Source organism: Neovison vison, chromosome 1, assembly GCF_020171115.1.
Source record: "Neovison vison isolate M4711 chromosome 1, ASM_NN_V1, whole genome shotgun sequence".
Classification (NCBI taxonomy): Eukaryota; Metazoa; Chordata; class Mammalia; order Carnivora; family Mustelidae; genus Neogale; species Neogale vison.
Genome location: NC_058091.1, coordinates 95,662,333 through 95,689,100, shown reverse-complemented (window position 1 = coordinate 95,689,100; position 26,768 = coordinate 95,662,333). Strand labels below are relative to the sequence as shown.

General features: G+C 39.1%; 1 protein-coding gene across 1 annotated transcript; it reads right to left on the bottom strand.

The window, feature by feature from the left end:
* Window positions 1-6,075: 6,075 nt before the first annotated feature.
* On the bottom strand, window positions 6,076-26,370 carry LOC122899614 (glycine N-acyltransferase-like protein 3). Its single transcript, XM_044237514.1, has 6 exons — window positions 26,290-26,370; window positions 21,960-22,065; window positions 16,228-16,335; window positions 14,708-14,834; window positions 10,395-10,521; window positions 6,076-6,497 (listed from the first exon to the last, which is right to left on the bottom strand). Exons 2-6 carry the CDS (start codon window positions 22,035-22,037, stop codon window positions 6,083-6,085), a joined length of 855 nt encoding a protein of 284 aa, XP_044093449.1. The 5' UTR covers window positions 22,038-22,065; window positions 26,290-26,370; the 3' UTR covers window positions 6,076-6,082.
* Between the last annotated feature and the right edge of the window lie 398 nt (window positions 26,371-26,768).

Genomic DNA, 26,768 nt, shown 5'->3' with positions numbered 1-26,768 from the left:
GAGGCAATTGATACAGCACTATAAGTTTTGTCACAGACAACTTAAGGAAATTTAATTCCTAGTTACTTCATGTTCTTGCTCAAAACTCAAATCACCCAACAAAAATGAGTGATTAAACTGCAAAATGAATAGTATCAAAACTTGTAATATTAAATGAGATTCTGTTTTAGAGATGTGTAAATATCCTCTCCAAATTGCACTGTCTTATCTTGGTCCCCAAATCTGAGCAGGCTGAATTCTCAGTTGTCCTTCTACATTTCCCACACTTAGGCAGAGTGAATATTCATTCTTGCAGAAATTCACAGACACTTGCAAAACAAGACAGGTACCGTCTCAGGGGAGCTGAGCATATTACCCATGCTGACTCCTTTCATCATGCTGCGTAGTCATGGGCACACCATGAAATCTTTGCTGCCATTAATGGCAGCAAAGATTCCTCTCTTCCCAGTGAAAGCCACCTTCAAAACTGTTTACCTATATGCTTACTCTCTTCACAGTTGAATTTGAAATAGATGCTACAAACTTCCCTGCAGTTGCTTTGCATTGCATCGCATTCGGTATGATCACGTGTATCTTTTCCATATCAGTAAGCAGGTTCCTGGTATTCTGTAGAGTTTCACTGAATGGTTGCCCTGTATTAAATCAGTGAATTACTTAAATACTTAGTTTATTTTTTAATCTCTATGAACAATGTGTAATGAAATCCTTTTATAGAAATCTCTGTATATTTGCTATGGTACCAGGCAGATGTATTTTTATAAAAGTGGAATTTGAGGGGCTTCTGGGTGGCTCAGTGGGTTAAGCCTCTCCCTTTGGCTCAGGTCGTGATCTCAGGGTCCTGGGATCGAGCCCAACATTAGGCTCTCTGCTCGGTGAGGAGCCTGGCTTCCCCCTCTCTCTCTGCCTACTTGGATCTCTGTCTGGCAAATAAATAAATAATATATATATATATATATATATATATTTTTTTTTTTTTAAAGTGGAGAACTTGGGTCAAGACAATATGCCTCCCCCCTCCCCTGCCCGGATCCCAGGCTTGTATTCTGTTCATGGATATTTCATATTGCCATGTAATATCCATACAGAAGAGTGCATAAATTATAATCCTATAGCTTGCTGAGGTTTCGCAAAGTAAACATACTTATATAACCTACACAGGCCAAGAATCGGAATATTACCAGAAACTAGAAGCCACTTCCTTCCTTTTCTAGTTACTATCCCAAAGTGTAAGTGCTTTCTGATTTCTAAGGCTATAGATGAGTTTTGCCTCATTTTGAACTTCATATAAACAGAACTGTACAGCATATATTCTTGTTTCTGGCTTCTTTTCAGTACATGTATTTAAACTATTTGATAGTGCAATGTAAGGTTTTCATTCCTTACATATTCTTGGCCTCCCAGTGTAATTTGACACCACTGACCATCCCTGTTTTGATATTTTTCTCCTTTCTGTTTCATGACTTCATCTCCTGGCTTTCCTCCTATCTCCTGTCTTCCTATAGTCCTTCCTATACTATTCCTCCCATTCCAGCGCCTTCCCCTTCACTCAACCTTAAATCGTTGATGTCCTCAAGGAAGTTCCAGCCAAATGTTCCATGGCAAACATGGCTTCTGTTACCATTTATGTCCCCATGACTTGCGAATGTAAACCTCTTTCACAGACAGTTTCCCTGAGACTCAGAAATTCGACGTGAGCCCATCACTTAATAGGTTCTCAAAACTCAACATTCCCAAACTGAACAAACAATCCCTTCTTCTCCCAATTGCTCCACACCTGGTGCTGTTTTAGTATCTCTTATCTCAGTGGAAAAATACCACCAGCCACAGGTTTTACAACATAGACCCCTGGGAGTTATTGTCGACATCTCTCTTTCAGTATCCTCAGAAGGCATGAAATCCTGACAACTTTTCCTCCTTATTACCTCTGGCCATGGTTACTTCATTACCAGCATTCAAATCCAGGCTAAACTTGGATCATCTCTTGCATGGACTATTGCAATTGCCTCTTGACTAATTTCCAAGCAAATGAATTCTCTACTTCCAATTCTTCAATAGTTTGTATTTTATACCGAAGTTCCTTAAATCAGCATAAGGACCCAGTCCCTTGCTAGTTCTTGAGTTGCTCTTTTCTCCTTGCCTTTCTCTCCTTTCTCCAGAAATTGCTCCATGTCGTCCTTAAAAGGGTCAGAAAGAAGGTTGAAAGTTGAACAATTATATCCAACATGGTTATCTGGAAGATAAAAGTAAAAAATAAAGTTCTAGTGAAATTTGATAGGGAAAAAAAAAAATCACTTCCAAAATAGGCAGCCCACTGTGGAGTCGGGGTGGAGGTGGTGAAAAATCCAGAAAGCAATGAGATAAAGGGATAATCAGCCCCAAAGTGTTTCCAGCTGCTTCAGAGGCCAGTTAGCATAATGAGTAACAGTACTGGCTTCAGAATCTGACAAAACCTAGTTCTGACCGTCACATGGCCACTTGGAGCCTGCATGAGTTTTGATGAGTCATGACATCTCCCAGCCAGAATTCCCATGATAAGATAATACCTATTTTTCACAAGGATTAAGTTATACATATCTACTCTTCAGCACAATGATCAGCACATAGTTGAACGTTAGATAAATTAGAGGCATGTTATCATTAAAAATAAAGTAAGGCTATAATATTATTGCCATATACCAGGCAGCAATAATCATGTTGAATCAACACTAAAGATAATGAGCATCCCTGGGGCAGAAATTAGACCATATTTTCCCAAGAGCTTTATAGACTCCGATTACTTGGTGTTCTTCCCTCTGAAGCCAAGCATAAGTTTCCAGGTAACCAGTAGTCAGGATGACCTAAGCATATATTCACTCCAAAGGAATCTTGTTTTTTTATTAAAATGATTCTCTCAGTCAGCGTGTTTACTTCTCTCAGAATAAACACCTAAAGTTGGATCTTCCTTTATCTTTGTAGTTGGGATTTTATGGCCTCTGTTGGGATAAGAAAACAATATTTTCTCTATGTCTAAGTCCACTTTATACAAACTAGACCAATCTGACCATTCAGTCTGTGCCTGCTTTTGTCGTAAATGGAAGGACACAGTTAGCTAGTGATGCATATTTCTTCCTCTGCAATCCTTGAAAGATATATATACACAAAAGAAATTGAAACCCAAATTAAAAAAAAAAAAAACTTCAGGATAAAAGGTTGATGATATTAATTAATTATTTAGGCATTTAATTTCCTTTACAGAAAAGATACATGATTTAGTAACCAAAAAAATAGATTGAAATCGAAGACACAAAGAGATGGAAGACCATTCCATGCTCTTGGATCGGAAGAATAAACATTGTTAAAATGTCTATACTGCCTAGAGCAATCTATACTTTTAATGCCATTCCGATCAAAATTCCACCGGCATTCTTCAAAGAGCTGGAGAAAATAATCCTAAAATTTGTATGGAATCAGAAGAGACCCCGAATCGCTAAGGAAATGTTGAAAAACAAAAATAAAGCTGGCGGCATCACCTTACCTGATTTCAAGCTTTATTACAAAGCTGTGATCACCAAGACAGCATGGTACTGGCATAAAAACAGACACATAGACCAGTGGAACAGAGTAGAGAGCCCAGATATGGACCCTCAACTCTATGGTCAATTAATCTTTAACAAAACAGGAAAAAATATACAGTGGAAAAAAGACAGTCTCTTCAATAAATGGTGCTGGGAAAACTGGACAGCTATATGTAGAAGAATGAAACTCGACCATTCTCTTACACCGTACACAAAGATCAACTCAAAATGGATAAAAGACCTCAACGTGAGACAGGAATCCATCAGAATCTTAGAGGAGAACATAGGCAGAAATCTCTTTGATAACAGCAACTTCTTTCAAGATATGTCTCCAAAGGCAAAGGAAACAAAAGCGACAATAAACTTCTGGGACTTCATCAAAATCAAAAGCTTCTGCACAGCAAAGGAAACAGTCAAAAAAACAAGGAGGCAACCCATGGAATGGGAGAAGATATTTGCAAATGACAGTACAGACAAAAGGTTGATATCCAGGATCTATAATGAACTCCTCAAACTCAACCCACACGAAACAGACAAACACATCAAAAAATGGGCAGAAGATATGAACAGACACTTCTCCAATCAAGACATACAAATGGCTATCAGACACATGAAAAAATGCTCATCATCATTAGCCCTCAGGGAGATTCAAATTAAAACCACATTGAGATATCACCTTACACCAGTTAGAATGGCCAAAATTAACAAAACAGGAAACAACATGTGTTGGAGAGGATGTGGAGAAAGGGGAACCCTCTTACACTGTTGGTGGGAATGCAAGTTGGTGCAGCCTCTTTGGAAAACAGTGTGGAGATTCCTCAAGAAATTAAAAATAGAGCTTCCCTATGACCCTGCAATTGTACTCCTGGATATTTACCCCAAAGACACAGATGTCGTGAAAAGAAGGGCCATCTATACCCCAATGTTTATAGCAGCAATGGCCACAGTCGCCAAACTATGGAAAGAACCAAGATGCCCTTCAACGGACGAATGGATAAGGAAGATGTGGTCCATATACACTATGGAGTATTATGCCTCCATCAGAAAGGATGAATACCCAACTTGTGTAGCAACATGGACGGGACTGGAAGAGATTATGCTGAGTGAAATAAGTCAAGCAGAGAGAGTCAATTATCATATGGTTTCACTTATTTGTGGAGCATAACAAATAGCATGGAGGACAAGGGGCGTTCGAGAGGAGTAGGGAATTTGGGTAAATTGGAAGGGGAGGTGAACCATGAGAGACTATGGACTCTGAAAAACAATCTGAGGGGTTTGAAGTGGCGGGGGGGGTGGGAGGTTGGGGTACCAGGTGGTGGGTATAATAGAGGGCACGGCTTGCATGGAGCACTGGGTGTGGTGAAAAAATAGTGAATAATGTTTTTCTGAAAATAAATAAATTGAGAAAAAAAAATTTAAAAAAATAGATTGAAATCAAAATGACAGCATACTGGTTCAATGTCTAACACCAGTTGTATTATTTTTAAAAAGTCCTTTATTTTCCCTGAGCCTTCAAGTTTTCATATGCAATAAATTAAAGTTTATTATCTTATCAGAATTCTGAGTTTATACATATGCATATATAAAATATGAAAAAAATCTATATATGTATTAATGAATCTATGAGAGTACGTTTATGTGTGCATCTGCATACCCACATTCACACCTATAGATGTACCTTAATTTCTTATGAGAAAGCAGATTATAGACAAGGAAGCTGGAATAGGTGATAGGTAAGGTCCAGTCCTATGCTGACACCATCTGTTTCTAGCATTTAAAATGCCTGTATCTTCTTTCTTCCATCCATGACCACTGAGCAATAGGTACTTTTTAGAAATGCCAATTCTCGGGCCCTACCGCAGACTTACTGAATCAGGGGCTGTGGGGAAAGAGGCTCCACAGTCTGTGTTGCAATCTGCCCTCCAGGTGATATAGAAGTGCATGAAAGTGTGAGGACCACTGCGTTGGAACATTCCCAGGGAAGGCGATAGACTGGAGTTGTAAGCAGAAGTGGAAAACCAGTCATTAAAGGGGAAAAAGCAGGGTATTCTACAGAAGAGCTGGATCAGAAGTGGTAGGAAGAGTTTAGAGAGACATCGCAGCAGGCTGGGGGTGTGTTATTTACGGTAGTGGGGAGCTGGGTGGCTGTGACCACCCAGAGCAGAAACCCAGGCAGCAATAAGGAAGCCGTAGCCACATGCTCCTGTGTTAAGTCACTGTTCTCAGGCAGTCATTTCTATAATTGGGCTGAGAACTTCTGGCTTTAGAACCTTTTTCCTGCGGTGCATCCCAAAGGAAGATAATCATCCTCCTCTCAGCCGTTGCTGTCTCTGGTCTCTGGTTATTTCCTGTAGAGCCCTGACGCAGGGAGAAGGCAGGCTTCTCAGGCTGATGCTGCGTGTCTTCTCCGGCCATTTTCAATTCTTCTGATTGCAGTTGGAACATTCCCTTCGTTGCCAGATACAGAATGTATGTATGTTCAGGGAAAAGAAGAAAATCCCTGGCGTTCCAATGGGCTAGAGGTAAACTTAGCCAGAGAAAGCTGCAGGGGTGAGAATAAGCCTATGAAAGCGACAGGGCAAGAACTCAGCCTGGAGATTCTTCAGGAGGCTTATGGATGCTGTGTTGTCATCTAGGACGTTGCCCTGACAGGGGAATCCCCGGCTTTGCAACTTCCTGGCCAGTGTGAGGGCCACCAGCGTGCTGTAACCTTTCCTGCGATGCTCTGGCAGGGTATAGCCATGGCACATGGTGGCAAACTGGTCTGTAAGAGACCAAGAGACCGGGTTTCCCTTGTCATCCCGGACACATACACTGGGGAAGCAAGAGATGAGTTTTGTGATATACCGGAGACACTGTTCATTGCCGCCCCTAGACCAAGTCCGGTTGAGTAGATCAGCATCAGCAACACTCAGGTAAGTTAGTCGTGGGGCAGAGCCCTTTCTAGAAGGAAACAACACGAGAAGAAATGTGAATGAGGGGTCCTAGGACTACAACCAGCTACTTTTCTTCTTGCACTGATTCAAACTAAGAAACAATTCCGGAGGTGTATTTAGCCAATACCAAAATATTTTCAATGAATTGGAATCTATCTATCACTTGCCACTTACGAACTTTACATTTCTGAAGGGAGAAAATCCTCATTATAAAAAATTAAAGTCTTTCCTTCTCATTTTATGCCCAATTCTTTTCACATTCATATAGATTAGGGCAAGTATTTCATTTTTCTGTAAAACAGTTCTCAAACTTGTTGACACCCTCTCTGAAGCCTTGAACAAGTCCACATTCTTGGGCCCCTAATATTTTCCTTGGTTAAAAAAAAAAAAAAACGTATTAGGCTAGAACTGTATCTTTATGCATCCATGGCCTGGAAAAAAGTATAGATTGCTTAACATTCTAGGCATGTATAGATGCTCAAGTAATGCCAGTCCTGGGCACCTGGGTGGCTCAGTGGGTTAAAGGCTCTACCATTGGCAGTGGTCATGATCTCAGGGTCCTGGGATGGAGCCCCACATCAGGCTCTCTGCTCAGCAGGGAGCCTGCCTCCTCTCCTCTCTCTGCCTGCCTCTCTGCGTACTGTGATCTTTCTCTGTTAAATAAATTAATAAAAACTTAAAAAAAAATTTTTAAATAAAAGAAATGCCAGTCCTTCTAGACCTTCCCCTAAATGGTCTGGAAAAAGGTCTAAAAGCTCATGGTATTGAGGTAAAGGAAGGATAGGAATTGCTGCAATTTCGAAGAACTGTGATGGATTATTTAGTTGAAAGCCTATGGTGCTGGTTTTGCTTCAGAATTTGCTTTCATTTATTTTTTTAAGAGTTATTTATTTATTTATTTGGTAGAGAGATCAAAGTAGGCAGATAGGGAGGCAGAGAGAGAGAGGGAAGCAGGCTCCCTGCTGAGCAGAGAGCCCAATGCAGGGCTCAATTCTCGGACCCTGAGGTCATGACCTGAGCCAAAGGCAGAGGATTAACCCACTGAGCCACCCAGGTGCCCCTAGAATTTGCTTTCATTCATGAAATGATCAGTATCATAAGACCATCCCCCATAACAGCTAATGTCATTCTTGTTACGATCATTATAAGGTACACTTTGTGTTTGCTTTTTATTAATGGTTAAACAATTAGCTGACATTCTAGGCATACTGCAGGCTCTGGCACTGGGACAATAATCTAACGACTAAGGAGGGTTTAAAAAAAAATACAAGCAATCATGGTCTTGATAGAATTTCTTATTTTTGAAAATGAACAAAGGCTGAAAATCCTGAGGCAAAGAAGCTTCACGCAGAAATGTCACTGCAGGGGTAACTGGGTGGCATCAGGTTCTCTATTCAGTAGGGAGCCTGCTTTCCCCTCTCTGCCTACTTGTGATCTCTCTCTCTGTCAAATAAATAAATAAAATCTACAAAAAAAAAAAAGAAAAAAGAAAGAAAGAAAGGACACTGCAAATAAAAACATTGCTAAGGCACTGTTTCAGAAGTAGTTAGTGACTGTGACCTTAGATCTGAAGGGCAGGGTATCCAAAATAATGCATATACAAATTCGGGTACTGCTTAGGTGTTAAAGACAGTATCTTCCTATGCAGAAGGTGCAATTCAAAGCAAGATCTGATTTTAAAAGACCTGACTAGGGCTAGAAAAGAATTTTAAATAGCATCTCAGGGATGTGACAGTAAGATGGCGAAACACATAGCCTGGTTTCTTCAACAAAAAGTAATGGAAGAAATAAAGAATATGAAAGGGGAACCTGTATATAAGAGAGATATTAATCAATTGCAATGTATGAACTTTATTTAGGTGCTTATTCAAAATAAACTGTTAAAATACTATGTTAATTTGGGAAATGTAATTACTAACTGGTTTAAGGAAATACTATTAACCACATTTTTTTTCCAATTTATTTATTTTCAGAAAAACAGTATTCATTATTTTTTCACCACACCCAGTGCTCCATGCAAGCTCTATAATACCCATCACCTGGTACCCCAACCTCCCACCCCCCCCCTATTAACCACATTTTAAAACAGCACAGAGTTGATGCAGCAGGCTTGAGGCCTCTATCTTTAGGGAAGCCTGCTTGCCACCTTGGCCCTTGGATGGCAGCTGGAAGTTTGGATTTCTGCAGGGGTCCTGCTGTTCCCAGAACTGACAGGCGTTGGCACTTACCGTGCCTACCTGTCTGTGCAATCAGCGTGGTTTATGCGGAACACCTGCTCTCCCTCTGGGAGTCTAGAAAATTGTTATGTGCTAGGCAAAGTATGCCTCCAATAAAAAAAAATCCTATATGTGTAGTCACAACTTATTGCTAGGAAAATTAAGCATGCTCTGTGTGACTCCATTGGGGAGGGTTCTGGGAAGCTTGTGCCTAGTATTCTCTGGATTTTGCCAATGCACCTCTTTCCTCTGCTGATTTTGCTTTGTAGCCTGTCTCTGCTGAGTTCTGTGGGATCTTCTAGCCAATCAATGAGCTTGTGGGTGGTCCTGGAAACCTCTGTACAGGAATGATATTAGTATAGTGTGTTGTTGTATTTTGTTTTTTTGTTTTTTAAGAATCTTTATCTTTTAGAAATATATGTTAAGATACTTAAGTGTAATAGGATAATGTCTGGGATATTTCCTTCAAAGTAGTTAGTAGATGGGGTATGGATGAAACAAGATTAGCCATATATTGATGAGATTTTCCTTATTCTAGTCTCTCACTCAGCCTTTGTATGTCCTTGAAAACTGTAATAACCGAAAAAAATGAAATGAAATAAAAATAAAGTCCAATTGCTTTATGTGACTTATAGTGCCCATTCTTCTTTGACTTTAGTCTTATTTTGCTCAAAAATTACTTCAACATATTCCCTAGAAGAAAAATTAACATTCATTGAGGTAGGTACTTTTCAAATATCATGTTTCATTTGTTTACAAAATATGTGTAAGGAAGATATTATAGGTTAATTTCCCCCCAAAAAGAAATTGATCAAGGCTCAGAAAGATTAAGCAGAAAGGAAGGTAACTAGCAAATATCAGAGCAGGGGCTCTCCCATTAAGAAGAATGCAGGTTACACTAGCAAGTCTTCTGAAGACTGGATTCTTGAGTCAGAATTAGGAATTATTTCTTAGCTCTACAATTTTCTCCTATGTGTTACTTCAACTCTGTTCAAAAAGGTAATTATACAGTACTTTGTGGGGTTGTGGAAATGATTCAAGAGGTAATGTATTTAAAATATTCAGTGCCAGGGACGCCTGGGTGGCTCAGTTGGTTGGACGACTGCCTTCGGCTCAGGGCGTGATCCTGGAGTCCCGGGATCGAGTCCCACATCAGGCTCCCAGCTCCATGGGGAGTCTGCTTCGCTCTCTGACCTTCTCCTCGCTCATGCTCTCTCTCACTGTCTCTCTCTCTCAAATAAATAAATAAAATCTTTAAAAAAAAAAAATATTCAGTGCCCCTCAAATAAGAGCTCTCTATAAAATCAGTCATTTACCCACAACCCTGAAACATGAAAAAAACACTAAGCACTTTTTGGCTCAAAGAGAGGTTATTTTGAATTATTTGGAGGAGGAGCATATCAAAGAATGATTTTCCTGTGAAAATACAGGACTCCCGAGTTCATTTATCACTATGCACAAAGACACGGATTTGATTTGGCAAGAAATTAGGAGCTGTCAAGCACAGCAGAAAAATAAATACACACACACAGACCCACAGACTCATGTACACACAGACGTATCTAGATTCTGTGGCCTTACTCCAAGGTACCCAAATATCCCTTAATAATACTAAGTGTTTCAGGTACTCCTCTTTGTACTTCTGTATAGGAAGTCCCATCCCACATGCAGAAACTTGGTCTACGTACAGAGAACTGGTGTCTGTCAGAAGCGGATGAGGGAAAAATTGAACAGCCTTGAAGGAAGTTAACTTTACACCTAACTGCTTTGAGTTGGCAACAGCTTTGGAAACATCATGTAACTCACTCTGCAGCCCTGTATATGGAAAGACATAATGAAAAACGGTATTTTATCTGAAAACACAGGAAGGAAATTTGTCACAGTATTTTGTACTACGCTGCCAGTTTGCCACCTTGTATCATCCTAACCACTGTAGAGCTATATATGAATTATTGCAGCAACTCCTGGCCTGATTCTCAAACATTGTATGGAATTTCCAGATCCCCATTGTGTTGTTTCTCACAATCATGATATTCCATGAACACTTCTGATGGGAATATCCCTTAGGAATGTGGAATTGTTTGCGGGACTTTCCTGACTTCTGACTTCTCAGACTAATCCTAAACTCCTTAAGGTAAGAGAAATTGTATAGCTCTCAAAGTCTACAATCTACCATTCAGCTAGAAGCATAAGAGAACTCACATTTAGTTGGCATGGCATTCTGACTTACAGAGTCTTCTAGCCTCTTGCCTAGATGCCCATTGCAGAAATATCAAGGTATAAATTTCGCGTTGGTGAGATTTATCCTAAACTTGACTCACTTGGATCCTACTCATTTATCACAGGTATACGATGTTATCTATAAATCTTCATTCAGTACTTGTATGTAAAGCACTGTGCGGGGCACTGCACCAGCATGAGACCCAAGAATGGTACGGTCTCTGATAGAGCTCGTCACATGGCACGTTAGCTTCTGTTTACTTAGAACTGACTTGCTCTGCTTCTCCAAAATCCTATCAGCTCTATCCTTTCTAGGGGTCCTGATTAATTGAATCCTCTGGAAATTGGCTTTCCCACTTCCATCCATATCTAAAAGCTTGTTTCCTCCTTCCAGTAAGTCATTTCCTGTGGAAGAATACATGAATACGCGAATAGGAGATCATGTTGAATAGAGTCTGAAATCTGAGCATTGGCTACTTTCTCAGGGAGTTAAGTCTAAGAAAAACCAAGTAGTTTCTTCAAGTTAACACTATTAGAAATTACAGAAGTTGTGGCTAGAATCCCACATTATAAACCTGAATTACATCAAAGTAATTCAAGAGACTCTTAGAAAAAAATAGTTCAAGCTAATGAAGGGTATGATTGGTAGTTCAAACAAAATTTATTTTTCTTAGATTGAAGTACTTCTTTCTAAAAGTCAGACTAATATTTCTTTTAAAAAACTTTAAAAAAAAAGATTTTATTTACTTGAGAGAGAGAGAGAAAGAGACAGAGAGGGAGAGCACAAGCATGCAGAGGGGCAGATGGAGAGGGAGAAGCAGACTCCCCACTGAGCAGGGAGTCCTGATCCCAGGACTTAGAGATCATGACCTGAGCTGAAGGCTGACGCTTAACTAATAATCCACCCAGGTACCCCTTGAAAAACTTTTAAAATCATAAGATATAATAGAGAAAAATGCATAAAACAAATATATAACTGAGGCAACTGGGTGGCTCCGTCAGTTAAGCATCTACCTTCAGCTCGAGTCATGATGTCAGGGTCCTGGGATCAAGCCCTACATCTAGCTTTCTGCCTAGTGGGGAGCCTGCTTCTCCCTCTCCCTCTGTCTGCTGCTCTGCCTACTTGTGCGCTCTCTCTGTGTGTCCAAAAAATAAATAAAATCTTTAAACTTTGTTATTACATATTTTAGCTACTACTAAAGCCATAAAATAGAAATTCACTAACCATCTTCTATTTACCATTCTCCTAAACACAATTCTCTCACTCTCCTCTAAAAATAGCCACTTTTATCATTTTTAATGTCAATCACATCCTTGTTTTAAGTATTATGATGCAAGGGTGAGTCCTTAAACACTATAGTTAGATTTTGTTCACTTTTTGTCTGGTGGATCTTTTAATCTGCAGCTTTTCTTTACATGCCTATCCCTCCTTCATATCCTTTAAAAATTCTTTCCATTTATTTGTTAAGGAATCCAGTTTGCTAGGTAGAATCTCTATAGTTTGGATTTTGTGGATGATCTCTCCGTAATTTGTTGACCATGTCCTTCTGTCCCTGACACCGATTACCATTTTAACGAATGATTTTCTCCTTGTTCACATCAGGAATCTTCACTATTATTGTCCTACCTTTGTTCACCTTACCTCCTTAGAAAGGGAGGTGTTGCTAATTGGGTAAGACAGAACTCAGACCATTTATTGGACCATAGTTAATGTGACCACAGTACCAGCAAGCCAGATTCTGGAATTTTAGGTTAGTGCTCACGTCAACAAGCTCTCTCACGTCCATGTGACCAGTAGTGAGCAAAAGAGCCTGGCCCATCTGGATGGCTGTATACTTTTTCATACCCTGTCCTCTCATGGCCAACACTAAGAGTTCGGCTCTTACTGTGAGTGAACCCTGATTTATCCTTGTTTATGGGCAGCTCTTAGATTAAAAATGACAAAGGCATCCCCGTGTAAAATGCACCGTTTTTCTGAACACCCAGCATTGAAGTAGCTCCATTGCCTAATATTTTTTAAAGATTTTATTTATTTATTTGACAGAGAGAGAGCATAAGCAGGGGGAGTAACAGAGGGAGAGGGAGAAGCAGACTTCCCACTGAACAGGGAACCTCATGTGGGGCTTGATCCCACGACCCCAGGATCATGACCTGAGGCGAAGGCAGCAGGTTAGATGACTGAGCCACCCAGGTATCCCTCCATTGCCTCATTTTTGTGGGCTTTCTAGGCAGCCTCACCGGTAACTTTGGGGTGCAGGATGAAAGACTGGCCTTTTCTATGGTAGTAGTTGGCTTTTGGAGTCATTCATGATTTGGGGATGTTATGGGAAGAGCCCTTAGGTGCTTTGGTTAAAATGAATAAAGATACTGATGACTTCTTAAAAGCTATTCTTTATTCCAAGTAAATTATAGTATATGTGCTGCCGAAGCGAGCACCCAAGTAAATTATAAATCTTACCACCAAAGCTTATAGGTAAGAGGCCACATCAGAAGCCAGAGATAATGCCTACACTGGTTACATGTTAAAAGAGGGGCCTTTACCACTATTTTAGGCACTATTAACTCGCATCTGTCTCCACCTAACTTCAGGGAAGATGATGTGTCAATGTAAATGACTAAGACTGACTCATGACTAACAGCTCAGCCTGCTAGGGGAAAAAAAATACTGACAATTACAAGGATGGTCTCATCCTAATGGCAGCTGCAGGTACTTTGAGGAGAGTGGTTCCTCTAGCACCACAGACTGTCCAATTATTGCCATAATTTTTCACACCAAGGAAGAGATCTACTTATTTCCACACTCGAGTAATAATGGTGAGAAAATTTTGCTAGTTTGGGTAAGTGAGTGGTAGAATCTGTCTAACGTCTCATCAGCATAACTGGGGTAAAATTGTAAAAGGCAGAGACTATTCAGAACGTTCACTATAACACCTTTGTGAGCATTTCCAAAGGGATGTTATAAAACACCCCAAGTCTTTAGGTAATGATATGCCTTAGTCATCCTTTGCAAGTAGACAATAGCTTCTTCCTTGTGAGAGGGCTTCAGCTGTTTGCTGCTGGAAAAAATGACCAGACTTTGTATTTCTGACCTGGGGGACCCTGATTTCCTATCCAATGTTGAAGGAACTCACTTTCAATGCAACAATTAAAAACAAGAACTTCATTGACTGTATCATCTCCCCAGTCATCACGAGAAGTTGGAAAAGGAACGCACTGAAGCTGAAATTGTCTATATACAGTATTAGAAACTGTTAATGTAGGTCGGTCTTGGCCAAAAGTTCTTCCATTAGCATTGATAACCATGCAATTATCTCCTTGGATCTCAGATATACTCTTATCTTACTAAATCATGCCAGGATATCCGATGTAAATCAGTTAATTATCTCTTTCCAGAATCAGCTGCTTCAGAAAGAAGCAGCCTACACTTATTGGCTTACACTTAAGTTAGAGTCACTTTAAAAGATTGGAACAGGAAATGATTAAAGGAATAAAGAAAAATATGCTGTGAAATTACAGTAACAGTGGGGGGAAAATGTCACTTGAAAGCAGCCCAATTTAAATGGTGCCTATTTACCCCAATGGCCAAGCCTCTTTAGGAGTAAAACAAGTGTTCTTAACAAAACTGTAGTATAAAAATTGTAACTATATAAAATGTATATCTATGAATTTGTGCACTTTAGTATATATATTATCATATATGTGAAACAGATGTCATATCTATCTGATGAATATGACAAAAATGAGAAAAAGAAGACTGCCTAGTGTCTGTGCTTGATCTCACCTTGTATTTGAAGAACTTGATCCCAGTTGATAACATTGTGTTCTTCCAACAGGCGTTGGTAAGCCCTGACATCCTTGTAGAATACAGCATAGGCATTAGAATAATGGTCCAGGCTATCTGTCTCAGCCTGGGACAGAAGACATAGTTGTAAAAACATAAATATGTCCTCTAGGTAACTCAAATCCTAGATAAATTAGGTACATTGGCAGCATATACTTAGATCATTCCCACTGCCAAAATCAGCCACCTATAAACAACGGCTAGATAGGAATGTAGCTAATACACTCTCGTGAGGGAAGCAACAGATATTTTGCTTGGTTTACTTTTGCTTGATTATTCGTCTGGTATTTGGAAAGTTTTAAGATCTTTATTCCATCTCTTTCTAGGATTTTATTTATTTATAAAAATGGAAAGGGGGCACCTGGGTGCCTCAGTCATTAAGCATCTGCCTTCAGCTCAGATCATGATCCCAGAGTCCTGGGATCGAGCCCTACATCGGGCTCACTGGTCAACAGGAAGCCTGCTTCTCCCTCTCCCACACCCCACCCCCCGCCCACTTGTTTTCCTCTCTTGTTGTGTCTCTCTCTGTCAAATAAGTAAATAATTAAAGATTTTATTTATTTATTTATTTGTTAGAGAGAGAGAGAGAGAGAGAGAGAGAGCACAGGCAGGCAGAGTGGCAGCAGAGGCAGAGGGAGAAGAGGGCTCCCTGCTGAGCAAGGAGCCCAATGGGGGACTCGATCCCAGGATGCTGGGATTATGACCTGAGCCGAAGGCAGCCGCTTAACCAACTGAGCCACCCAGGCATCTCAATAAATGAAATCTTAAAAAAAAATGGAAAGGGTATAACTTAATGGAGCCGCCTACCGGATTTAACTAGAACTCTCAGAACTTTCCTAATGTGGTCAGGGCAACACATTTGATGATGTGAGCTCTTTGTCCTTGCAAAATGGGGCAGATGTCATCTTTTTCAGTCTCCCTATGTATTTACCCACATTACCAAATTTGTTGGTCACAGGAAAACATCAAACCAGAGGAAAAACAAGTATGCGTAAGTACGTATGCTTCATGGTTCTAGAGATTGTGAAACACTAAAGAAACAGTTTATTGAACACATTTAAGCTGGCAGTTTTCCATGTCTGCAACTCCAAAGCCAGTCAAATTAGAAGCTAATGGTGAGGGGCACCTGGGTGGCTCAGCGGTTAAACCTCTGCCTTGGGCTCAGGTCATGATATCGGGGTCCTGGGATCCTGATCTGTGTTGGGCTCCTTGCTCAAGGGGGAGTCTGCTTCTCCCTCTGCCCCTTCCTCCTTGTTCTCTCTCTCATGCAAAAAATTAAATCTTTTAAAAAAACTAATGGTGAAATATGTGCCTTATCAAGCTAATATATATGACTGTAATGGTTATAATATCCCCTTTACCCAAACTTTTCTTTCCAGTTGATGTCAACTCTTGGGTTTTCAGGGAATATTTTGTTTTGTTTTGTTTTGTTTTGTTACTCTGTCCTTTCCAATATGTACCTCTTTCTGTCGCCGGGTGATAACAGCTTTGAAGTCTGGCCATGAATCCACCACCACCTCCTTCTGAAAGGGATTCCCACGATTCATGTTCATCACTGCTCCATAAACCTGAGCCAGAGAACCCAGAGAGACAAGCCAGTCACATTACTAACTCTTTCAAGTGGATATTACTGTTTTCACTTCTTCTTGTACTGTATAGTTGTGGCCATGAGAAGGGTAATATTTTTATATGCACATATATACAACATGCACACGTACAAACTTTTCTCTTGTTATTTCATTATTATACATGAAAACTGGTAAAAAAAAAAAAAAACTAGGAAAACCTATGAAAACTCTCCCTAAACTTAGGTTTTTACTGTACAGCAATGAGAGCTACCAAAACAACAGGCTGACTATGGTCAATAATAAACACAGAAGGAATCAGAATCTGATGTATGGATTTCGGGCTCATAATATCTTCTATAATTCCACAGATAATTTTGATGCTCAGCTGCTTTTGAAGCTTATTATACTCTCCAAAAATTACCTGCTTAATGCAACTACTCGTTCAATCCTGAGTTACAATTAAACATCACTGAGGGTAACTCCCCTCCCCCAAAAAGCCCCTTGCCTTTCAGATTTGATAGAGGAAGGCTCTCTAAGCATTCCCTGACCTGAGGGTCATGACTATGTCTTATTCATTGCTATGTACATGGAGTCTGACATAGTGGATCAACAGGTTGTTGACTAAACAATACTGAGTATTAGAATTCTGACCTGTGCCCTTTCATATTTCTTTTCTCCTCTTAGAATCAAAGATGCCTGCCTTATAAAACAACCTCCATATGCCAGGGGTGCTTATAGAGAAGAAGCTGTGGTGGTAACAAGGAGAGTGAGTTACAGGCTAGTGTTCTTGGCAGCACTTTCATCATAGATAGAAACTGAAAACAATCGAAGTGTCCATCAGCAGTGGGAAAAAATGAATAAATTGTGGCATATTCATACTATAAATTACAAAACAGAAACTTAATGATGAACGAAAGAAGGTAGATACAAAAAGACATACTATGTGATTCAATTTACATTATATTCAGAAAAGACAAAACCACATTATGGCTTTAGAAGTCAGGATGCTGGTTACTTATGGAGAGCTGGGAAAGAGAATGTTTGGAAAAGGGCACTGGGGGGCTGGGGAGAAACTGTGTCTGAAGTAATGTTCTTTCTTGATTGGAGCATAAGTTATACAAGTATTTGCTCTATGAAAATTCATTGAGCCGCATAATTATGTTATGTGTATCTTCTAGTATGTGTTATACTTCAGGGAAAGCCAATTTAAATTATAGGAGCATTAGAAACTACATTTTACTTCTTATATCACATCATGATTCAAATCACACACCTCAATACCTAGAACATTATTCAACTCTCTTTTCTCTTTCCCAATCTGGAACCTCACTCAAATCTTATAGAATGTATCTTTTCTTAATTTGGTCTGGCTAGTACTAACATGTGGCATGGATCACACTTAGTGAAAATCCAAGAACTAAATTAACCTGGAAGAGTCATGGTTTCTCTGTTTAATTATTAAATTTTGGGGATGCTGATCTTATATATACATAGTCATAAATTTATTAAAGTGTTTTTTCCCATGTAGAAACCATACATCGTTATTAAAAAATGGACTTAAATATGATTTCAATGTTGAGAAGTTTAAAAGGAAAAAAATTTTTCTGATATTCAGCTTGTGAAAGGAAAAGAAATGACTTGTTTGTAAGAGTTTTGCAACCAACTAAAAGAGTTGGCATTGGTTGAAGACAATGAAACAAATTCTTTAACACCTATTTATTCAAAGGGTGCGTGTTGAGAGGAGAGGAGAAGTAGCTAGGGGAAATAAGGATGCCAGAAGAATGAGCAGTTGGAATTTCTGAAGGAAATTTAGAGGGATATTTAATCACTGAAATACTAAGGTGAGGTAGGAGGAGGGATGGGTGAAATAGGTGATGGGGGTTAAGAAGGAGTTCACTTGTTGTAATGAGCACTGGGTCCTGTATGGAATCACTAGATCACTAAATTTTACACCTGAAACTAATATTATACTATATGTTAACTAACTGGAATTTAAATAAAAACTTAAAAAACAGTTTATAAAGTATATAGCCATAGCCTCCCAAAAAATGGAGGAAACATGGAACAACAAAACAAATTTTTCTTTATCATTTTGATTCTCGAAAGGGCATAGCGTAAGTGAAAAGGTATTTTGAAATTATGGTCAGAGAACCTAAGACAGACACTATATAACAATGCAATAACTGAAGAAAGATAAAAAGATTCAAAGGTAAAGAGACTCTGTGTACAGAAAATGAGAAATCGAGAGTGCCAAGCTAAGCAGCTATTAATGAGAAGATGATATGAGGAAGGCATTGATTTATGCCTACGTGTTTCATTTCTTTAACTCTTACTTTAAGTGGTGTTATGAGAAGCATTAAAATAAATACATAAATAAAACCAAAAGCCAACAACAAAAAACAACAGAAAACCACAACCATGCAGTTTAGAATCTGAAAGCTTGGATTTAAATCTGAACTCTAGCCCTTAGATAAGGGAAAGGGATTTAGTAATATCATCTGTAAAAGTACAATGTAATTACCTGCTTATTCAGAGTTATTAATATTACAGAGGAATTAATAGGTTTTATAAAGTTTAAAGGAGACAGCATAAAAGCTATGTTAAAAAAATGATACCTACTGTTTGAAGTGGCGGGGGGGTGGGAGGTTGGGGTACCAGGTGATGGGTACTATAGAGGGCACGGCTTGCATGGAGCACTGGGTGTGGTGAAAAAATAATGAATACTGTTTTTCTGAAAATAAATAAATTGGAAAAAAATGATACCTACTATTCTGATCAACCCAACTAATCTGAATTCAGAGGTCCTTGAAAATAAGATTTGAAGAGGTGAGGGTTAATAAGTAATTATTTCATAACACTGCTAGCAACCAACCAACAACAGTTTATTGAGTAATTACATGGGCAAAGCCCCATGCCAAGCAGTATGTGAGGTATCAAAGAAAAAAAAACAGAAAAAGGAAAAATCAACATCCTCACCGTGGTATCTGGTAGTTAAGTTGCTATAAGAGAAGCAATAGCTATGAAATCAAAAGAACCAGGATTCAACTGATTTTTTACTTGCTTTAGCCTTTTTAGACTCTAACTTATTCATTTCTAAAGTGGGTTAGTAAGCATCTTACAAAGTTGTTGGAAGGATAAAATAAATTGAAATTATTTGTATGCCAAAGTACTACCCACATACTATTTATAATGTCAGAGCCCATCATTCGTCTTCATGATTATATGATATTAGATGACCCTGTGAAGGTCACCAAAACCTTTTTATTTCTCTTTGGCAAGAGTGGGTCAAACAATAAGGGACATTTTGCTTGATGTCCCTTATTCATTCAATAAGGGACATTTTGAGTCAAACTGTCCATTTGGTACTCTTTTAGTCATATGCTCCCAAATAATCACTCAGATTTTCACTACCATACATAGTTTAAGTATGATTCATAAGGCAAGATGACTAGATTTAATCACCCCAGTACAGTGCTCTAGATAACTTTTGCTAAAGATTAGTGTAAATAAGGATTATCGAGGGTGTGTGCCAAATACACAGGTCTCTGGTCTCTGTCTTTAGAAATTATGATTCATCACATCTCTTCTGGGTTATTAGCAGCCGTCACATTTGCAGTCAAATGCTCTTACCACTGCCACTTACATTTCAAAATCCATATCGTAGGGCTATCTCCTTGGTCAAGAATTGCAGCCCTCCAAGACACTTTTGTCTTTGCACTTTGAATTTTTTTCTCTAATTGCTTAAAATATTTTAAATCTCATATTTATTTGTAATCTGTGATTAATGTATTTTTCCACAGTAGCTCTGAGTTATCAGCAGGCCCTCACAGGCTTTGGGAAGACTTCAACAGAGGCTTTATGACCGACAAAGCCATTAAAAAACATAAATAAATAAAGATGTTGAAATAGTCAGAAAAATTTTATGACTTCTGGACCTCAGCTCCGTTGTGAACCTAGGTTATGTTCTTTCTTATGAACAATGCTACTTAATCCATACTGTTCTGCCGTTAAGAAAAGTTTAAAACTTGAGTTTACCTAGAAATAATCTAGTCCAGCACCACCTAAATTTTCCTAGAGGTCATCTAGAGTGACTGTCAAAAAAATAATTATCACAGCCATATCTATTCTGCATGGAATCAGTCTCCAGCAGAAGACGAGTGGGAAACCGTCTGTTCAATAGTTTTTTTCTTTTTTTTTCAGCATAACAGTATTCGTTATTTTTGCACCACACCCAGTGCTCCATGCAATCCATGCCCTCTACAATACCCCCACCACCTGGTTCCCACAAACTCCCACCCCTTGCCCCTTCAAAACCCTCAGATTGTTTTTCAGAGTCCATAGTCTCTCATGGTACACCTCCCCTTCCAATTTCCCTCAACTCCCTTTTCCTCTCCATATCTCCTTGTCCTCCATGCTATTTGTTATGCTCCACAAATAAGTGAAACCATGTGATAATTGATTCTCTCTGCTTGACTTATTTCACTCAGCATAATCTCTTCCAGTCCTGTCCATGTTGCTACAAAAGTTGGGTATTCATCCTTTCTGATGGAGGCATAATACTCCATAGTGTATATGGACCACATCTTCCTTATCCATTCATCCGTTGAAGGGCATCTTGGTTCTTTCCACAGTTTGGCGACCTCAACTCTATGGTCAATTAATCTTCAACAAAACAGGAAAAAATATACAGTGGAAAAAAGACAGTTTCTTCAATAAATGGTGCTGGGAAAACTGGACAGCTATATGCAGAAGAATGAAACCCAGCCATTCTCTTACACCATACACAAAGATAAACTCAAAATGGATAAAAGATCTCAACATGAGACAGGAATCCATCAGAATCCTAGAGGAGAACATAGACAGCAACTTCTTCCATATCAGCCACAGCAACTTCTTTCAAGATATGTCTCCAAAGGCAAAGGAAACAAAAGCGAAGATGAACTTTTGGAACTTCATCAAGATCAAAAGCATCTGCACAGCAAAGGAAACAGTCAAAAAAACAAAGAGGCAACCCACGGAATGGGAGAAGATATTTGCAAATGACAGTACAGACAAAGGGTTGATATCCAGGATCTATAAAGAACTCCTGAAACTCAACACACACAAAACAGACAATCATATAAAAAAATGGGCAGAAGATACGAACAGACACTTCTCCAATGAAGACATACAAATGGCTATCAGACACATGAAAAAATGTTCATCATCACTAGCCATCAGGGAGATTCAAATTAAAACCACATTGAGATATCACCTTACACCAGTTAGAATGGCCAAAATTAACAAAACAGGAAACAACATGTGTTGGAGAGGATGTGGAGAAAGGGGAACCCTCTTACACTGTTGGTGGGAATGCAAGTTGGTGCAGCTACTTTGGAGAACAGTGTGGAGATTCCTCAAGAAATTAAAAATAGAGCTTCCCTATGATCCTGCAATTGCACTACTGGGTATTTACCCCAAAGATACAGATGTAGTGAAAAGAAGGGTCATCTGTACCCCAATGTTCAATAGGTTTAATAGGAAAGTCCTGACATCAGAAAAACTGGGGAAACAGCCACAAGTCTGACCTTATTTCACAATAAATAAAATAAAGAAATAAAAGAGAGCGCTTAAGTGTAGAATACCTTGAGTGATTCAGGGAAGTAACTCTTCAACATTTTTTCCAGGATCAGTAATTTGGTAGAACAGTTGAGCACCAGCATCTTCTCCAGAACTCTAGCAATTCCACACCTAATGAGAACGCAGAAGGGATGAGTTCAGTTTTTCCTTGTTAACATTTGAATCTCCCGAGGAACATCCTTGAAGTCCTGTTTTCCTTGGGTGCAATTCGGAATGCCATTGCTCCCTCTGATGAGGGAAGAAAAGGGAAGATGAGAGGCACTGGGGTGGAGACACCAGAGAGCACGTGGAAGTAGGGAATGTTAATGACCTAATCCAGGAAAGAGGTGAGTATCCATGTAGGTTAAGTCTTCCTATGATACACACTCACTGTACGTTCAACTCTTCCTTTGAGACACAGAAACAGTTGTAATTTCACATCTGTTTGTGTTTTCATTGAGTCTGTCTCAAGTCAACTGGGAGGTACAAGAAGGAAAGGGCCCGTGTCTGCTTTGTGCTCTATTGTATTCCATCACCTACAGGGCCTGGCACAGAGGAGAAGGGCATTCTAAGTGCTTGCTGAATGGTTAAGAGGAAGCTCAGAGTAAGAATCTTAGGGTAAGCAGGGAAACTTCTTTTTACAATGTGGGGCAAAGGTGGAAGATGTGAGTGGGTCAGGCATCAGGTGCTTACAGGGAACAACTTGCAGAGAAACACCTCGGTTGAAGATAAAGAATCAGATTTGAGCAAAGGCTGAGACTCCGTTTAGTTAGACAAATTAAGGAATGAAAAAGGGACTTAATATAATGCATGCTATTCAGCCATTCAGAGGCAGTTATTTTTTTCTAGATTTGGGTACTTCCTATTCCCTACTTTCTGTCCCTAAGAAAACTTTTTATTTTCCTCCCAACATTCCAATCAGGTCTTGACTGAATTAAACAATTTTTTTCTCTATATTCGATGCACTAGAGTTTATCCATTTACTCTCAACAAAAAGACACTAGGATAGCAAAAATATCTCAGCTAGACATGAGAACCTGTTGTTTCTGAGACTGCAGTGATTTTTTTCCTGTATAGCACATTCCCCAGATAGAGGACGCTACTACTTGATTTCAGTATGTGGCAGCTCTGTGTGACTATAAGATACTCAAGTGTTTGATTATGATTTAAAATACACCATACAATTCCATCATATGGTTTATGTGAGTCTGAACTTCTACGAAGCATATTTCCTGTGACCAAGTCCTGTGCCTGCAGTCTGCTGAGTGGGACACCTGAGGTGTTTGTAGTTCTCTCCAGGACTCCGAAAAGACACTAGGGGCAGCACCAGAAAATCAGCTTCCTGGACGCTAGTACTCATAGTCTGGGCCGATAGGAGAAGCTTTGCAAAGATCGAGTTTCCAGGGTTCAGGTTGAGCAAAGGAAGGAGAGATGTAGGTGTCATCTTTTCACACTTGTATCTGCTTGACATTTCACTCCCTCATGCTATCTCTAAATAAAATATTAACTTCTTAGCAGATCCTCATGTTAAATACATTCATTTATTCTAATTCAATATTTGAGAAAATAAGATAGAATTATTTCATAGAGAAACTGATCATGTATCTCTTATTACATTTGATGCCTAGAGATGTTTTTATGTCTTGATACATAGCAAAGTAGCTAGCACAAACGGTAGGAATTCTAAGAAGTTGCTGGAGATTTGCTTTATTGCCTGGTTTGTTCCTCAAAGTTCCTGAAACCACTTATAAGTGTAAGTAAAATATATGATGAAAAATTAAGTTTAAATTAAAATTCAGGCAAAGGGAAAACAGAGGTGTAAACCTAATATGGAGTGAGGAGTGAGGCCAGCAGACAAAGCATATGGACTAGAGTTCTACATACAAAGTTGATCCTTTTTATTTACAGATTCCAGATTTGTGAATTCACCTACTTGCTAAGATTCACCTGAAACCCTCCAAACCCATAGTGATGGTGTTTTTGCAGTCATTTGTGGACATATTTGAGTCTCCAAAGCCAATATTGTCAGTGGATGCTGCAGAAGCTGACCTCTCTTTCCAGCTCTTAAACTCTAAACAAGCCCTTTCTACGATGTATTTGTGCCACATTCTTTTGTGGTGTTCGCTTTCTGTTGGTAATTTCACTGTTTAAAATGGTCCCAAGGGGCACCTGGGTGGCTCAGTCATTAAGCATATGCCTTCAGCTCAAGTCATGATCCCAGAGTCCTGAGATGGAGCCCTGCATCAGGCTCCCTGTTCTGCGGGAAGCCTGCTTTTCCCTCTCCTGCTCCCCTGCTGTATTCCCTCTCTCATTGTCTCTCTCTCTCTCTTTCAAACAAGTAAAGAAAATCTTTTCTTAAAAAAAGTTGTCCCAGCATAGTACTTCAGTGCTGTCTAGTGTTCCTATGGCAAAAAGACTGTGATGGGTCTTACTGAGAAGATACATACATGTGTGACACAAACTTCCTTCAATTATGGGTTATAATGCTCTTGACTGGGAGTTCAATGATAATAAAAAATTAACAAGTGTTAAATAATGTGTCTGTAAACAGAAATACACATAAAAAAGGGTTATGTGTTGGGATGCATGGGTGGCTTTGCAGGTTAAGTAGCTGCCTTTGGCTCAGCTCATCATAGAGGGGCCTGGGATCAAGACCCACATCAAGTTCCCTGCTCAGCGGGGAACCTGCTTCTCCCTCTGTGCCCATCCCTCCCCTGCTTCTGTGTGTGCTCTCTCTCTCAACAAAATTAATAAAATCTTTAAAAGTAAATTTTTAAAAAGGAAAGGTTTGTGTTGGTCTTCTGATAAAAACATTGTGACCAGAGGCTTGCAGGAACCTAATCTTATGTTTTCCCTACAGATGGTGATCCCTGTGACCTTGCTGAACAAAACCGCCAACAATGAGAAGCAGGGGATTTGCAGCAGGTGAGAGCACATTTTGTACTGTAAGCTTCCTGGCAGCCAACGTAAGATAAAAAAACATGATTAGTTACAGGATTCAGTTTGTCCATAAAATTATTCTCACACTCTTGGGGCACCCAGGTGGCTCTGAGGGTTGGGCGTCAGCTCTTGATTTTGGCTCAGGTCGTGATCTCAGGGTCCTGGGATCCAGCCCCACGTCAGGCTCTGTGCTCCGTGGGGAATCTGCTTGAGGTCTTCTCTCCCTCTCTCTCTGCCTCTACCCCTCCTCATACTCTTTCGCTCACTCGCATTCTCTCTCCCTAAAATAAATAAATCTTTAAAAAAATTATTCTTATGCTCTTTATCATAGCATTTGCTTGACTTTTCACTTGTATTATCTCTAAATGAAATTCTCTAACTTCTAAATAATCAAAACCCTCCTTGATCTGGCTTCAATATACCTTTCTATTCACAAATTTGCTGGGTGACAAATATTGGTGACATTAAAATCAGAGAGACATTTCTCCATGGGTTCACAGAGGGAAGACACTATAATTAATGAACACCAGTGGACAATGTTCTTTCAGTAAACAGTGATGAATTTCCTTAGGAACTTTCTCTTATGAAATACAAAGATAGTTTTAAGGGCACAGAGCAGAATGAAGGAATTCTCATGGATGCAGAAAATATATTTTATAGATTTTTTATTTATATTAGAAAGTCATAATGACAACCATTAATTCTGAGAGCTACAAGATCAGAGAATCATAATCTCATCAATAAATTATAAATGCCCCATAATTCGCATGTGTTCTAGAATTGGAAGGTAAAGATTTGTAATTCCTCTGGCTGAACTGTTATCAACAACAGACTCAGTAACTGAAATCTTTGTCAAGGAATGTAATTAATTATAGTCATTCAAGTTTGAAGAGCTCAAGATTCTTTGGAGCACTGAAGTGTCCATCAGCACAGAACAAGCATTTAAAATATATTATTAACATTAATCAATGAAAGCATAACACTGGCCTGAAAGACCATTCTTATAAATAAATAAAATATAAGGTCTCTTGCTTTTTAAGGTAACATAGCACTTACAGTACAATGGGGGACATCCGCTAATGAGAGAGAGAATTTTTTTAAAGCTCTTGTGATCTGATGCTTGTAATTATTTTTCAGATGATAGGCTTTCCGTTCAGAGGTGCCTCTCTTATCTGTTTCTCTAGTTGTGCCCCATCAGTGCAAATGATTTTATATTTCGTAATGCTTATTTTCCTCAAATCAAAATTTGAAACAAAAAACAAAAACAAAAAGCAAATATCTTTCCCCATAAACCTAATTATGATTTATCCTTCCCGTATAATGCTGAAATTCATCTCTCCTCCCTATTTATCCCATTTCATCTTGCAAGTTTAATTAATAATTTGAAATTTATTATTTTAAGGAAGGAATGCTTACCTGCTATTGAGAGTTCAGTTTCTATCAGGTCAGTGTTTCCTTCTTCATAAATGGTGAGTTTATTCTTCAAGCCTACTTCCCTAATTAGTCCTTAGTGGAAAGAAAAGGGAGAGAAAAACAAAAAAGTGTGCACACCTGTTAATAGGGAGGAGTTTATGGTGTCAGGTGAAAAGCCTCATGCATACAGCATGAGTATTTCACCTCACCCCTTCCTTTCTCTCAGATTTAGACTTACAGTGTAAAAAACAGTGACTACTAATCTTGATTTAAAGATGGACATTTTCTAGACCCCACACCCACTGTCTGCTAAGATCTCTTGAAAAAATAAAAAGGAATAAGACCCAGGTGAATGGAGTACCATAGAAAATGACAAAGAGGTATTGCCCTCTTATATATTTTCACTTATTTTATAAAATATTTTATTTATTTACTTGAAAGAGAGGGCAAGACACAGGGAAAATGCATGAGCAGGGGGCAGA

Excerpts from the sequence above, each read along its gene's own strand:
- LOC122899614 (XM_044237514.1), bottom strand. The coding sequence starts at position 22,037 with ATGCTGGTGCTCAACTGTTCTACCAAATTACTGATCCTGGAAAAAATG. Across the intron at positions 14,835-16,227 it reads TCACCCGGCGACAGAAAGAG|GCTGAGACAGATAGCCTGGA; the intron begins GTACATATTGGA and ends CTTCTGTCCCAG. Across the intron at positions 10,522-14,707 it reads TCAAGTTCTTCAAATACAAG|GGCTGCAGAGTGAGTTACAT; the intron begins GTGAGATCAAGC and ends TTCCATATACAG.